The following is a 14,575-nucleotide window of genomic DNA, read 5'->3' on the forward strand; positions in this document are numbered from 1 at the left end:
GCGCTGTTGTTGCACTAAAGGAAACGCCCTATATCCCTCCCATGTCTGCGGTCTGTCCAATGGGCGACACTTCCTCTCCAGAGTTCACGAGATTGATAGGAAGGACTGCCGGTGCGCGCTGCGCTGGGAAAAACGCCCGTTTTCAGAAGTCAATCACCCCAATATGAAATGAATCCCATCTTTAAACCTTATGCTCTAATTACACGAGGATAAATCTCACCATGCGTAACTACAATAACATCTTTTTCACCTGTACGTATAACAACAGGTGTAACTCAGACTGAATGAATTCTTTCTTTTTGCAGTGTGTCATAATAAACACATTTCCTCCCTGGCAGGCGCGTAACACGGACCAGGCTGTTTCTGTCCACCTGCACAAAGACTTCGACCAACTTTGGCAGATTTGCAAGATTATCTGTTACCGTTTGAACGGTGTGTGTGTGTGTGTGTGTGTGTGTGTGTGTGTGTGCGTGCGTGTGTGTGCGTGTGTGTGTGTGTTTGCTGTCAGGAGCTTATCAGCTGTCAATACTGTCACACAGATTCCATTGAACTTTTGACAAACACCTACAACAATCCCAATCGATCCAGCCTGTGATTCAATTCTGAAGGAGATTTTACAAGGTAAAATAGTGTCAAAGTATTATAAAGCACTTAGGTGCTATAAAACTTTAGTGCTCTTAGAATTTATCAGATATGAATCAAACAGTCAATGTCAGGAAGATTTATGAAGTCTAGGCTATTTTTTGAAATAATCTGAATCTGCCATCCTTATTTTAATTATTAAGTTTTGGGGCTCAAAATGCGTCCTCGTATGACGACAGACTGGTTTAAATGAAACGTGAAATTATCTTAAAAATGGATCTTAAAGTTTAATTTGATAGATTCAAAGCAGCACAAAGTCTGACTCAAAGATTTTCTTTTTTAAAAGTGCACTATCTAGTAACATGTTGGTTAATTTTAAAGCATCACGCCCAGAATTAGAATAGACTAAAATACCATGTATCACAAATCCACGTCACTCTCCTGTTTATGTCACCAAATAAAACTGGGCACACCAGGAAAAGGTGCACCTTTTTAAGTGGCTATGAGCTCATACAGTCCCCATTTGCATTATATTAGATCATTGTTCGCCTCGTTACTATCTCATAACTGAGCAAGAAAACTGCTCCTCACCTGCGATCCTGAGCACGGCTCTCTCCGCCGGATCCAGCACGGATCCCCCCTGGATCTTTCTCTTGGATCGTTCATGTCTGGGCAGATTCCAGGGTAGAGTGTCCCCGGGAGCCGGTGATGCCGACCCAGATTTAACACTATAATCATCCTCGTCTGAGAAATCCGCCGAGGAAGACATGGAGCAGTGCAGGGAAGGGTTCCCCGAACTGGAGCTCTGTGAGACAAAAGAAAACGGGGATGAAGAAAAACAATGTCTTCACTTGATGTCACACACAGCCAAAATGAAAACCGCACCGGTTTAACACCAACAAACCAGATTATTTCTCACCATCGCAAGTCAAAGTGCGTAATGAGAGCGCACGTTAGGTGTGAGGACGCCGCGGCTCGAAATGATCCATAACAACAAAAGGTTGAGCCAAATAAAAGCAATGTGAAATTAACAGTATCTGGCTCCCCCGCCAGGTCAACAATAAGACTTACCACTGTATACATGGAGACCTGTCAGCTGGAAGACAAAAAAAGACAAACAATCCTATTTGTGCGTCTTTAGCTTCCACCGTTCGCACATTTCGTGTGTCAGTTTCACGGGATGCCACGCCCTTTGAGGGATGCTCCGGTCCACGAGTTCGACCCTTATCAGAGCATTAAGGATGTGAGGTGATGTCAGATCTCCTGAGGGCTGAAGGGATGGTACGCTGTGTGCTGTCGAGTCAGAGCTGGACCGTGATGGGAGAGCAGACTGCATGTGTCTCCGCGTCATACCCGGTAGCCAACAACAGCAGCTCTAACAGCAACGGTGGTGTTAGAGCGCCATCCCTGCACGAAGGTGCTGGGCGACTACAAACAGTCTGCCTCAAAAGCAGGGGCAATGAAAACACAAGGGCTTCAACAATTTCTAATGGCCTAGACTTTACAACAGATGGACACAAGCCCCCTGGATCCACACTGTGAAGACTTTGGACTATTACATAACTGCCTACACTGGAGATAGGGCTGAGGATACACTGAAAGCATGCAGATATGCTACATGTTCCTAATCACCTGACAGAAGATTGTATTTGCTTTAAACAGAGAAATAGAATAAATCTCCTTTATTACCATTACATTTCTAGGATTATGTCTGAATGACATTATTGCTTGAATTAGATTCCAGACACTTTTTTTCTAATCACAGGAAATAGCACACTCACAGAGAAAATAGGAATGAATGAGTTTTTTGGTGCGATTTCCTGCTGCACCCTGACACTCCTGAGATTGAGCAACAGAACAAATGCAGGTAAAAGCAACCTGATGGAAAAGGAGAAGGGTGGGGTGAGGAATATTTGTATGATGACACTTCATTTGTTTAATGGCCAAAGAGCATTTGAAAATGATCTGCAATAATCGCGATGGTGAGTGTAAATGTGAAAGCTAAACCTGCAAGGTTCTCACAGGGTGCAGAGAAAATAACCGGTAAGTGTAAACAGCAGTAGTGTTGGGAATCTCTTCTTGGTGCTGTGTCAGTGTGAATCTGCACAGCCGATAAAAGCAACACACTGTTAATACTCAAAGCTTTTTCATCATTGCATCACTTTTCATCAGGATAAAATTCAGTCCTAAAAAGCAGCTTAGCGTGGCAATTCCTATTAACTTTCTGCTTATTCATAAAGCCTCCTACTAAAAGGAACAGTTCGTGCTTATTATCATGAAATAATTATGAGTTAGGATGCTATAGAAACATGTTCACCCCAGTCTATTTTGTACTATATGGTACAAAATGGTACAGAAAAAAAAATAGTTGAATGATTGGACTGGATAATAAGAGACTTATCCTCTCTGTTAGGGAATGCACAAAATTCTTTAATTCTTGTTAATATTCTTTGTTCTGAAGCTGTTAATGATAAATAATAGACATAAGCATATCATAGTCTCCCACTTCACTATGTTTGTCAGTGACATTTGAAAATACAGTGACTAGAGTTGGATTACTTTTGATCAAGTCCTGAGAGAATACTTTAAATCCACTATTAAATGTGCACCTCGTATAAAATAGAAGTCAAAGAGGAGCACACACGTCAAGATGCATAAATACATTATTCAATTCATGACCGTGCTGTGAATAGATCGTGTGAAACAGTCAGACCCTGATGCTTATCAGGGTCATTTAAATAGATTGTCTGATATAAAAATACAAAGGCCAAGGCAACTGTTTGGGAATTCATTTTGCACATGTTTAGTGTTAGCTACACATGCAAAAATATCATGAATAGGCCGTTTCTGACATGCTTTTGTATTACTACAGTGACAATATTATCAAACACAGGGTTGTTTGTCTTTTGTTTACTGTCATGGTAAGTATTTAACCTGCATAACAATCAGCATAGTAATAACAAAATTTGAAACATTTTGACACATAGGCTCTACATTTTTACCAGACTAATTCTCTATGTACTAGCCCGCCCACTAGAATAACAAACTAAAGCAAAATGACCAGATAGCATAGAATCTGTTAAAGTTCGTGATTATAATTTGAAACTACAGTCCATTACAGCATGTGGACTTTTTTTAGACATTATTTAAAGCAAAATTAATATTTGAAGAAATATTAAATTATAGATTCTGCCATTAAAAGTCCTGTGAAATCCCTGCTTTCTTTTTTATTAATCCTGGAGGTTTTGTATATTTGAAGAAACTGACTATATAAATACACATGAAAATGTTCTTTGATCCATACTTGTCAACTTATGATCAGGAAATAAACAACAGGGATACAAAATAACACCACTATAACAAATCAGCAGCTGCCAGGGTTTGCACCCAGAAGACAAACACTTTGCTTGTGTCCTTATCCTTACCAGCTTCTAAGGCACACTGATGTCCCTGTGAAGGGGAGCAAGCAAAGAATGTTATCACTTTGTCATCAGTATTACTCATGGTTACAGTTTTTGGGAGTACTTACAGGTTTGCGTGTGGGGGTGACTTGTACAGACTGATAAAATTCTGGCAGGACTCTCTTCTTCACTTTACGTTTTCTTAGCGTTGATGATGAATCAGGTTCACTCTCAGGAACCTCGACCAGATTGGGCTTTTCCTCTGTCACTCGAGCATGTATGCTCCTTTTTGTATGACGTGGACTGTGCCTGAAGCCCTGGGCAAGGGGAATAAATGTCAGCCGGACAGCAGATTTAGCAAAAACAAAACAATAAAATTAAAGCTTCATCATAACCTGAATGACTAGGGAGACTGTTCTTCAACATTAAGACTCAGCAACTGTCCTATACTGTTGTGTCCTTGAACATGATACTGAGCTGGCAGAGATTCATTGCACTGTGGTTTCAGAGCATACCATCAAATGGAGGCAAGCTTTTGCTTAAACAGCTTCAAAACATACAGATAGGGCCCAATCACATGGACTAAAGTCTTATACTGCTAGGAATCACTATATAAATGCAACTGTAATCTATGTAAACAAGATTGTTCAATAAAAGAATAGGCTGTTCTAGATATTGTCTTCAATTCCATTTTAATGTAATATTTTCTCTACAGACCAATATTAGCCTAATTAATGAATTCCTGGAATTATTTCTACTATAACAAAAATATTGTATATATATTTTATTTAAAAATGCAAATTCGGCGGTGGTAGATATTTAAGGCTGTTTTCGTGTATTTTTAAGCTATATAGGCTAATTTAATTTTTGCAGTTTCATGGTCTTATTTTGAAAGCCAGTCGGGTAAAACGGAAACGAATCGAAACAAACTCTGCTTTACGCATTTCGACAACATGACGCCTAACATGCCTACTATACACAAAAGTGAGCTTTTTTCAGACTCGCGTAGCCTGTATCTCACTTTAAATGTGTTTCTCAGCTCACAATACAAAGACTTTCAACCCACCTTAAAGATGAAACTGCAAACTCACCTATTATTTATTGATAACACATGCGCATTGCGCACAGAATGGTCCTTAAAATAGTCATGCAGTCCAAAGAAACTGACTTTTGGGTGAAGCGTATTACAGACTAGACTACAGACTAGGCCTATTTGAAAACAGGATTGATAGGCATGTTGATAGGATTATGACACGATTCCCCCATCTCTTGATGGGTAACAACCTAGAATGTAAAAAAGTTCAACCTACCTCTGATCGAAAATGATGTGTTCGCAGGCCAACTGCAGGACAGACATCAGATGTTAGAATAAGATGTTACGATTTGTCATTAACCATGAAGTATGACGGATCACACCACAATAGATTTAACACATTAACATCTTTCAGGCTGGTTTAAGTAACATCCTGATTGTCCTGACACACGCACTAACAGCCATGTGGTTATCTTACAGTCTAAATTGCCGGTGGTTACTGAATTTACTGTTGACTACTACGCACAGCCTTCGCTAAAACCAAACAGGACTAAACAGACAAAAAAAGAGAAAAGAAAAGAAGAGACTACACATTAATGTAACGTTAGAGACATGAGCTGGCAGGATGAGGAGATGCGGCTGGCCTGCGCTACTCACCGCGGCTCTTGGAGCGCCCGGAGAGCACGGATTTTATTGGGTGCTTTCCATTACGAAGCCTGCGATGCCAGCAGCAGAAAAACAAAATTGTCGCAATAGTTCCGAGCAAAAGCAACAATAATAGCAGCACGCATTGAATACTGTACGGCCTTAGCAGGACTAAAAACGCCGCAGCGATCATCATAAGGCGAGATGTAGGACAGAGCCCGCAGCCTCAGACAGCTGGCTCCTCTCCGGCCGCTATAGCGCTGAGAGCTCAAGATGAGAATTAAAGACACTGACTGACATACGTGAAGCGTCGCACAGCAAACCGTGTAACGTGGATACGTTCAAAGTACACAGCCCAGACTACTGATATCATTATTCTCAGGTACAATGCATGACTCAGCAGAGCCGCAAGTTTTATTTATTTATTTTGGTTCTAGCAGGGGCTGGGAGAGTCAGCAAATTCAGCTGGGCATCGGAGTCATCTGCTGCAGAGTCGACTGTCCAAAAGGATAAAGCTATAACAGAGATTAAACAGACCCGAGTCTGTAAAAGTCATCAATCCTGTGAAACAGTTTATATGGAGCATGTTTTGCATTTTTATCCAATGATAACCCCAAAATGATCCTTTATATAAGCTATTATTAAGTAGGACTACATTTCTCTGAAAATGCTTAGCATCCTTGCAAAATGCAGCCTGCTGTACTGAGTGGCCGTGTAATGAAGTGCTGTGCATCATCATTTTGCAGCATTAAGGAAAAAAAATAGAAAGCAAATCTATTCATAATCCAACAGTGGTTATGTAATTTTTGGATGCACTAATATCATTCAGTGTTCTTCTATCAGATGGAGGACTCAGACAAACAGTGTGACTGTTGACAAAAGTCAACTTTTATTTGCACATTTAAAAGGGCAATTCCGCAGCCTAACAAAAAGCCCAGATGCAGACCAGTACTACATCATCTGTTCATAGATGCAGCAGCCATACTGCATCTGTCAAACATGTGTACCTCTATAACTTTATATATATCTTTGACATGGAGAAGAAGAAGAATGAATGCAGTACAGGCCTTACGTGTACACTTATGTAATGTGTGTGCACTATGATTCTTGCACAGTTTCAATGAGCATATGTTTATACATGTTGCATAACCACGCATCAACATACGGTCAGTTAGATCAGAAACAATTTTCAGTATAATAAAGTCCAATACAACCCGACCACTAATTATGACCCTATATAAACATATCCTTAAATTAACACGTCCCATGAAGTTTCTACAATAACTGGTCATTATTGCATGAGAGCTGCTGTACAGGATTTCATTAAAGTGTATAGGCGTATCTAACTAATTGGCCAGGGCCTTGTATACGATTAATTGAGTTTGTCCTCCCGTCTGTTCTATTTTAACCCCCCACTAGCCCCGTCCGTGTGGCACAGTCCGGTGTACAAAAGGAGCGCTTCAAATGCTCATGACGTCACAGACCACGCTAGCTGCGTTTACTTTGATTTGGGAAGTTGTAGCTAACGTTAGCTACCGCTCTGTCAACACAGGAGTCTGCAGAATAAGCAGCAGGTAATATTATCCAGCTTCGTTCGTCTGTTGAATTCAACTATATTTGATTAACACCAGCTTACGTGCAACTTTAGCGCATGCAGCTTTCATCATCAGGGGTAAAGCCGTAGTAGCCAAAAATTGTCAGAGCTAGCTGCTAACGTTAGCTTACCCTGTGCTGGATTAAGTGTCAGACAGAAAAGTGGTACTATCATGAGCACGGTGCCTGCAGTAAAATCATGATATATATGTGTGTGTGTGTGTGTGTGTAGCCTCATTTCATTGCAGTAAATGGAAACACTATGAACTGCGCCGTGTGCAGCTGTGACAACACCACCAGTCTTATCAATACACACATGAAAAAAACGGAAAAGAGGAGTCCGAGCTTAAAACCTTATTAAAATCAATACTGGGGTTTAACATGCACATGATTAAGTCATTGGCAGAGGAAAGCCAAGATCAAAAAATGATTTAGTAACGTTACTTAATGATGTATGTATTCAGATTCAAATCATGACACAACACTGCTCCCCCCTACATGAAATGACATACGATGCTTTTATAACTAAATGTTCTATCGGCAACTTTGGATCAATAACAAACTACACTACAGCACACCCCTAGAGTGAAAGTCCATGCAAACTATAAATATTATTGTCTTCTTCATTGGTCATCGACTGGAGATGAGCCCTGAGCTGTCCCTTAGTAAAGGGGGGAGAAATAATGTGATGGTAGGATTGATATTGAACCTACTTGCATTACAGCCCAGTTCACCAACCTGTATATACGACGGATTTAACTCTGTTTTCCCTGATATAGAGAGGTGTACTTGGGTAGCCAGCTAACCCACTGATACCTTGTCTCAAGTGTGACTAGATCCCATGCAGCAGCTACTGGAGCAAATCAATATTAATGTATTTGTTGTTTATGGTTAGCAAAAGGATGATTGCACTGTTAAGAGGTATATTTAAAAAATGTAATGGAGTATGACCTACTTTTAGTTAGGAGACCTAACATTAACATTGCAGTTGAAAGTGCATGATACTGCTCTTGCACTCTTCTGGCTGGCTTGTGTTAACTAGTAAACATTTGCTCCGCTTACATGCATGTTCAGAGTTGGGACTGTACCTTCAAACATTGTTTGACTTAATATGTTGTTTCTCCACAGATAAATGTCTTCTCAAAGTCAAGCAGATGAAGATGAGGTGGAAGAAGAAGTGGAGTTTGTCTCAGTGAGTCGACACTATGTCTACTGAAAAAAAATCAAAGGATAAGATAATAAATATTTACTTCCTGTCTTGATATTCACTGGACTAACTGTCTGCAAATGATATTTGATATTGCAAAAAATAATCCAACTGACCTCTCATTTTATGTATTTCATGAATATATTATATTTTTTTCACTGAAGATATGAAGCTTCTGCTCCATATGTAACTATTGCGACCAATTACTGTTTTGTTTGTTAAAATAAGAAACAACCTTTTTTTAAATTCCTATAGGGTTTGCAGACATCTTTGATTGTTTGAATGTAGGTCTGTTTCTAACTCTAATTAATGTGCTTGTGTGTTGTATATGCTTCAGGAGGCCCCCCTCAGACCAGTATTGGAATGTATTGATCTGCTCAGTGATAGTGAGGATGAGGGATGTTCATCATTTACAGGCACAGTGAGTGGCTGAATAGCATACTTTTTTTAATCATATAGTGTGACTACCTGTTTTTTTTTTGTTAATTCTTGTCTTTTCTTTTTGCTATAGCTTGAAGATAAAATCACCCGTCATAAAGCGCATGTTACCTCAACGCTAGACAGACTAGCACAACAGGTGGCTCTAGAGAAAAGGGAACGAGCTGATAAATGCAGAGCTTTCAAGGTAAGGTTGCTTGAATGTGACATGTTACTCTGTAGTTAAGCTATTATATTTTTGGAGATGTGGATCAGTGTTTTCATTTCTTGAGTGAAAAGTATCTGATGCAAAAATAGTGGTGGAATATTATTAAGACATAATATTTTATTCAAAAACATGTTTCTATCTATCGTCCAGTCTCTTGCTCCAGTGCTGGCAAGATCTCATCAACAACTTTATTAACAAAACTGTATTTTTTAAATTAAATTAAGTGTTTAAATTAATTTGCTAAATGATAGTTTTTTTTAGTGTACATTGTTGATTATTTATGGGGTCAGTTAAAGTCAGTTATAGCAGCAACAGTGCCACCCCGTGGGCAAAATGGATAGAAAACAAACAAATGGTTCCAGAATGAACAAACAGCAGTGTATTCACTTCATTACACTGTTTATTATTGAGAGAAGTAACACTAAACACTGTGAGTTGGTTTCCACTGATACCTGTCTATGTAACATATAAGTCAGATGTAAGAAAAAAAAAGGGGGTGGGGTGTTAGCAAAAAACATTATCATTCTTCTCTGTTCTGTTTCCTGTCTCTTTGTTCAGGAGAAGCAAATTTTACAAAAAGCTCATGGACAGCAGGAGTTGGCTTTCAGTTCGACCAATGAAATGAATGAGGAAGCAAAGCGCTGTGTAGACATGTGGTTAAAAATGCCAGGTACATTTCACTCACCTACTGGTTATTATGTCAGTATTTCTGTTGATTTATATGAGTGGAACCACTTTAAACATTTTCTTTAGGCTGGTGTGTAGTATTTTTACCAGCATACTATTCTGTGCTGCTCTAATGACCCAGTTTTGCAGGGATGATTACAGTGTCATTTTGTTTTAAGAGATTTAGACATGCAAATGAGACAGCATCCTATAAATCTGCTGCTATGTGTTGGAAGAAGCTCTGCCCATGAATGCATTCTCCGTGACCCTCCTTGTTTAGGTCTTCAGCCGGGAGTGATCAGTGCTGGTTCTGGAAGGAAGCGCAAATTTAATTCTTTCCCTATGAACAGTTCAACTAGACACACGTGTCCAGTGATTAACTGTGGTCGGGTTTTTGACAATGCATCTCTCCTTGATGGGCACTTAAAAAGGTACATCTTTGTCTGTTTTTTTTCCGTGTAGCTGTAATGAATAAATGGACCATTTTGGCATATTTTGAAGTAAAATATTTTGTGTGCAGGTTTGATCACTCCCCTTGTGATCCAACCATCAACCTTAAAGGGAGTCCATCTGAGTTCTTTGCTTGTGTTGCCTGTGCACAGCATTTTCAAACCAAAGAAGCATGGAGGAAACATCTTGAGACAAAGGTTTATACTCTTTTCTGAAAGTCTTCTGCTCTGTGCTTGCTTTATTGGTTTGATTTTAAAAGTCATTAACTGTTGATTCCATCCATTTATTACCTATGTCACTTATCATCATGTGGGGGCTGGAGACAACCCCAGCCATCCGACTATTGATTCATCAGAGTAGAATCATTCTGAACTGTTCTGTGTTGATGAGCAGGTGTCGTCATCTACTGCAGAGGGTCACATCATCACTCAAACCTACCAGCGAATTGTGTGTTTTGCCTGCCCCTCCTGTTATCTCCTCTTCAACCTCCGAGATGAGTGTCTTCAACACATGTCAGCCAAAAACCACTTCACAGAGTCACTTTCCATGGATGGTAAGGTCAATTGTAAGGTCAATATATCAAGTGAATAGAAATAAGGGAAACATAAAAACTTTAGTTGTTCAGAAATAAGGACTCAAATAGTGCTATATGAGCAATATTACATATACCTTTTTATTTTTCCTCTTTCTTTTTCCTCTTGTTATAGAATCAAGAAAAACAGCGCTGCCAGTTCCTCTCCCACAGTATGTTAAAAATCACCTCATCAACTTGTGCAAGGATGTAGCATTCAATGTCAGATGCTCCTTATGTCACAAAGTATTGATCTCACATCAGGCAGCACAAGCACACTTCAAGTAAGTTTTGCTAATTCATTCTGGTGTATTAATATCTTTAAGTATTGTTATATATTTGTATAGGGCACAGTTTTTGTTGATAATTTCTGTGCAACTGACTTTTCTGTCCTTCTCCCTTATGTTGTTTTTTTTTTTTTTTTTTTTGTGTTAGTGTGTACTGCAGACAGGGCTGTGCGGTGGCCAAGGCTGATAGAACAATAGTGGAAGTAGTGAAACAGTTGCAAGTACGAGGACAATGCCTCTTCTGCTCTGAAATCTTTCTTAGCCAAGCTGAAATTGAGAGACACAAAGAATTGACCCAGCACAATGTGGAGGTCAATCAGACAATGGGGAAAGCACTCCTTCAATACAGTATGTTCAGTGAAACCCAGAGAGCTGGAGATCCACAGGAAAAAAGACGGTCCGCTGGCCTTGAAACACCTTTTCAACAAAGAAACAAAAAGAGGAACGATTGTGAAGAATTTTCAGCCAAGCCGCAGAGACTAAGACTGAGTGTGAATGGCTGCAATAGCAGAAACTTGGCAACAGCATGGTACTGTGAATGTGGTTTACAGTTCTCACAGGAGGCTGCAGCCAGTAAGCATCTCTTGGCTGTAAACCAGATTTTCCATCAGTGCGGCGTGTGTGGCAAACACATGGGAGAGTCTTCAATTACCCGCCTGCATATGAGTCGTTTTCATGGGGGAGCTCATCTATCTAACTTTCTCTTCTACTGCCGCAAGTGCAAAGTGGAAATGCCTCGGTATGAAGATATCCTGTTGCACGTGTCAGAAGTGCACAGGGGACATACCTATTTTACTGAGCATGAAGTGCCTGAGGAGCATGCCACAACCACTGATGCCACGCCATCAACCAGCAGTGAAGTCAGCATACATTCATCCTTCAAGTCCACAGTCCAGCAGAGCATAGTAGAGCAATCTTCTTCAAAAGCTGAGAAGACTTGGATGTGCAGGATGTGTGAAGACATCTTTGACTCAGAAGCAGTTGTCCACAAACACTGCAGTGACATGAGCAGTCACAGCTTCCAGAGATTCATCTGTGGACACTGTCCTCAAAAGTTCTTCAAAGAGTCCACCGTAAGGAGACACTGTGTCAATGAGCACAATGGGGAGATAAAGAGCTCCCACTTCTGCGGCCTCTGTGACAGCATGCAGTTTGGATCTGAGGGAGAGTTCTTGGAGCATTACAAGAGTCTTCACAGCAAAGACTACTACTGTATAGATAATGCTGAAGTTGTCCAGTCTGCTGTTGCTGAAAGCACTAGTCAGCTGACATGCCAGTGCATGGGTTCAGAAAAGAGCCAACAGGAACAGAAAGCCACATTTACACAATGCATGAGGAATCTGGCCACTGAAGGGAAATGTCAGTATGTGTGTGCTCCTTGTAATCTATCTGTGCCTTCCTACGCACAGATGAAGACTCATGTCCACACAAAACACACAGCACTGGACTTGGACAAGACCTTTGAAGTGGAATGCAAAATTTGCCAGGAGAGATTTGATGGTGTACCTAGTTTCCATAATCACTACCACTCTCAACACTGTACACTGGAACCCTGCATAACCTCCAGGATCTGCAAGAAAGACGTGAAAGCCGAACCCGCTGCTGTAAAAATACTCAACGCCATGGAGATCAAGCCACATAGGGATGGTAAATCACTTCTGTTTTTGTATTTATTACCTCTGTTTTCAAGCAGCATTTATTTCATGGTTATATTTTCATTGGCAGAGACTGAAGACGAAACACTGTTGAACTTTTTGAACATTGATCGTGCCAACAAAGAGAGTGAAACACATGAAAGTAAGCAGTAAACTTTATATAGACTCCGTGTGATTGGTGGAACGTTGACAAATGGATAACCAGGCATGTGTGTGTTCGGTTACAGATGATTCGGATGAAGAGATGAAGTACGCACTGTCTGTGAGCGCAGAAGAAGCACGAGAGTCAGCAGGTATATAATATGTGCCTTATAGGATAGATCCAAAACATTAAAATGAGCACAAATGAGGTGAGAAAAGAATGTCACAGTTACGATGAGGTCTTTAAGATTTTTTCACTGTTGTTATATGGGCATACTGTAACAGGTCCTTATATTCTGCTTTTCTACAGAGTTGGAGGAAGCTCTTAAAAGAAGTCTTCTGGAATTCTAAGGAATTTGATGTTCTCCTGTTCATCAGATACAATATTGAAACGTTTTGTATGTTAACTATGTTCAAACTATATTAAATAAAGGCTAGTTATTATTTCATTTTTAGTTAATACAGAACAACACAGGCTCCATTTAGATTTTTTTTTTCTGCACAGTGCACCACCAAGATTATGCTTTAGTTAAGATCCCATGTTTTTGAAGGTTGGTTTGTGGCAGTCCATGGCGAAGACTCAATACTTGGTATAGATGGCTTCAGTGACACTGAAAGATGCCAGTCTGTTTCCATTGGACACTTGAAATCGTATTGTATTATCAGCACCAGCCTTTGCTTAGGCGACGTATAGATCCTGATCTTTATCTGATACAATATCAAACTTTGTCTAAAATGGCCTTATGGCTGCTCAGCAGTCAAGACTATTGAAAGTGGCTTCATTGTTTTCTGCTACAAAAAGATGATGGAACATGATTTGTACGACGAGACATTTTGCAGTGGAGTAAAAAAAAAAAATTTAAGAGACATACCACCAGGGCTCTGTTCTGTGCTTGTTGCACCAGATATTTGTGTTCACTGACTTGAATATAAACACTTTCCCCTCTGGCAGGCCTGTATGCCCACAGCTGCAGTTCTGGCAGCAGCTCTCTGGGCTCTGTTAGTTTCCTCTTCAAAAACATTAAAGAAATTACACTGCGGCTGTATTTTCTGTTGCTGCCCTTGTAATTGAAATATGCATTGAATATACTATTTTTGTTCATGTCTTCCTTGTGTGTTCCTTTCATAATGTGTCATTCTTAAAACTTTAATTGTTGGCCACATGAATAAGAAAGCTGTTCAGTATGGGTTTTGAGATAGTGGTAGTGAGTATTTATGCACTCCAGGAACAAGTCCACTGGGACTCAGCTTTGACAGCTACCATCTAATTACAGTTTCAGAAAGGAAGTTATATAATGAGAAATCTCTAATTCTCATTTAGCCTTTTCAGTTCCTTCCAAAGGTTGGTTAGAGCATGACAGAGCTGGATCATTTATTTTTAGTTAAGGTCTAGATAAAGGCACTGATTAAAAAAACAAAATGTATTTCAAGAGTAAAACCGTTTTAAAAGTTCTGTTCTTTAATCTTGTTAAACAGTTCATAAAAGCAGTGAAAATAAAAGGACTCCAAGCCAAAAGTCTGAATATATTTTTTATTCATTAAAAAAAAATAAAGGTCAAATCTGCCAACGCTGTTATTTTACATCCCTGAAACTGGGAAGGGATTATTAAATTGCATTTTCAAAATATTTCCGGGGATCCGCTGATGTTTTTGAGGGACCTCTTTGGGGTCCTCGGGCCGGACTTTAGAAACCACTGC

At 39.8% G+C, this 14,575-nt stretch overlaps 2 protein-coding genes across 5 annotated transcripts in view; one reads left to right on the forward strand and one right to left on the reverse strand.

The window, feature by feature from the left end:
- The window catches only part of dst (dystonin), a 91,937-nt gene extending 86,083 nt beyond the window's left edge, over nucleotides 1-5,854 (reverse strand). For 3 of the 4 annotated variants that reach the window (XM_033325556.1, XM_033325555.1, XM_026308868.1), the window contains exons 1-2: nucleotides 1,654-1,680; nucleotides 1,174-1,387 (exon numbers count right to left, since the gene is read on the reverse strand). In XM_033325556.1, the coding sequence (XP_033181447.1) occupies nucleotides 1,174-1,387; nucleotides 1,654-1,665 (226 nt within the window). In that variant the 5' untranslated portion in view covers nucleotides 1,666-1,680. Of the gene's footprint in view, nucleotides 1-1,173; nucleotides 1,388-1,653; nucleotides 1,681-4,111; nucleotides 4,301-5,293; nucleotides 5,326-5,494; nucleotides 5,498-5,673 lie in introns of those variants that run through there. The other variant, XM_026308867.1, reaches the window with a different exon arrangement.
- A 1,286-nt stretch (nucleotides 5,855-7,140) lies between these two features.
- Nucleotides 7,141-13,982, forward strand: znf451 (zinc finger protein 451). Its single transcript, XM_026310111.1, has 13 exons — nucleotides 7,141-7,235; nucleotides 8,383-8,446; nucleotides 8,799-8,882; nucleotides 8,973-9,086; nucleotides 9,666-9,777; nucleotides 10,054-10,204; nucleotides 10,294-10,420; nucleotides 10,617-10,776; nucleotides 10,931-11,078; nucleotides 11,230-12,728; nucleotides 12,807-12,878; nucleotides 12,964-13,029; nucleotides 13,188-13,982. Exons 2-13 carry the CDS (start codon nucleotides 8,387-8,389, stop codon nucleotides 13,226-13,228), a joined length of 2,634 nt encoding a protein of 877 aa, XP_026165896.1. The 5' UTR covers nucleotides 7,141-7,235; nucleotides 8,383-8,386; the 3' UTR covers nucleotides 13,229-13,982.
- The last annotated feature ends 593 nt before the right edge of the window (nucleotides 13,983-14,575 follow it).

This window comes from Mastacembelus armatus, chromosome 15, assembly GCF_900324485.2.
Source record: "Mastacembelus armatus chromosome 15, fMasArm1.2, whole genome shotgun sequence".
NCBI classification, from domain to species: domain Eukaryota; kingdom Metazoa; phylum Chordata; class Actinopteri; order Synbranchiformes; family Mastacembelidae; genus Mastacembelus; species Mastacembelus armatus.

Excerpts from the sequence above, each read along its gene's own strand:
- znf451 (XM_026310111.1), top strand. The coding sequence starts at position 8,387 with ATGTCTTCTCAAAGTCAAGCAGATGAAGATGAGGTGGAAGAAGAAGTG. Across the intron at positions 9,778-10,053 it reads CATGTGGTTAAAAATGCCAG|GTCTTCAGCCGGGAGTGATC; the intron begins GTACATTTCACT and ends CTCCTTGTTTAG. Across the intron at positions 10,421-10,616 it reads GGAAACATCTTGAGACAAAG|GTGTCGTCATCTACTGCAGA; the intron begins GTTTATACTCTT and ends GTTGATGAGCAG.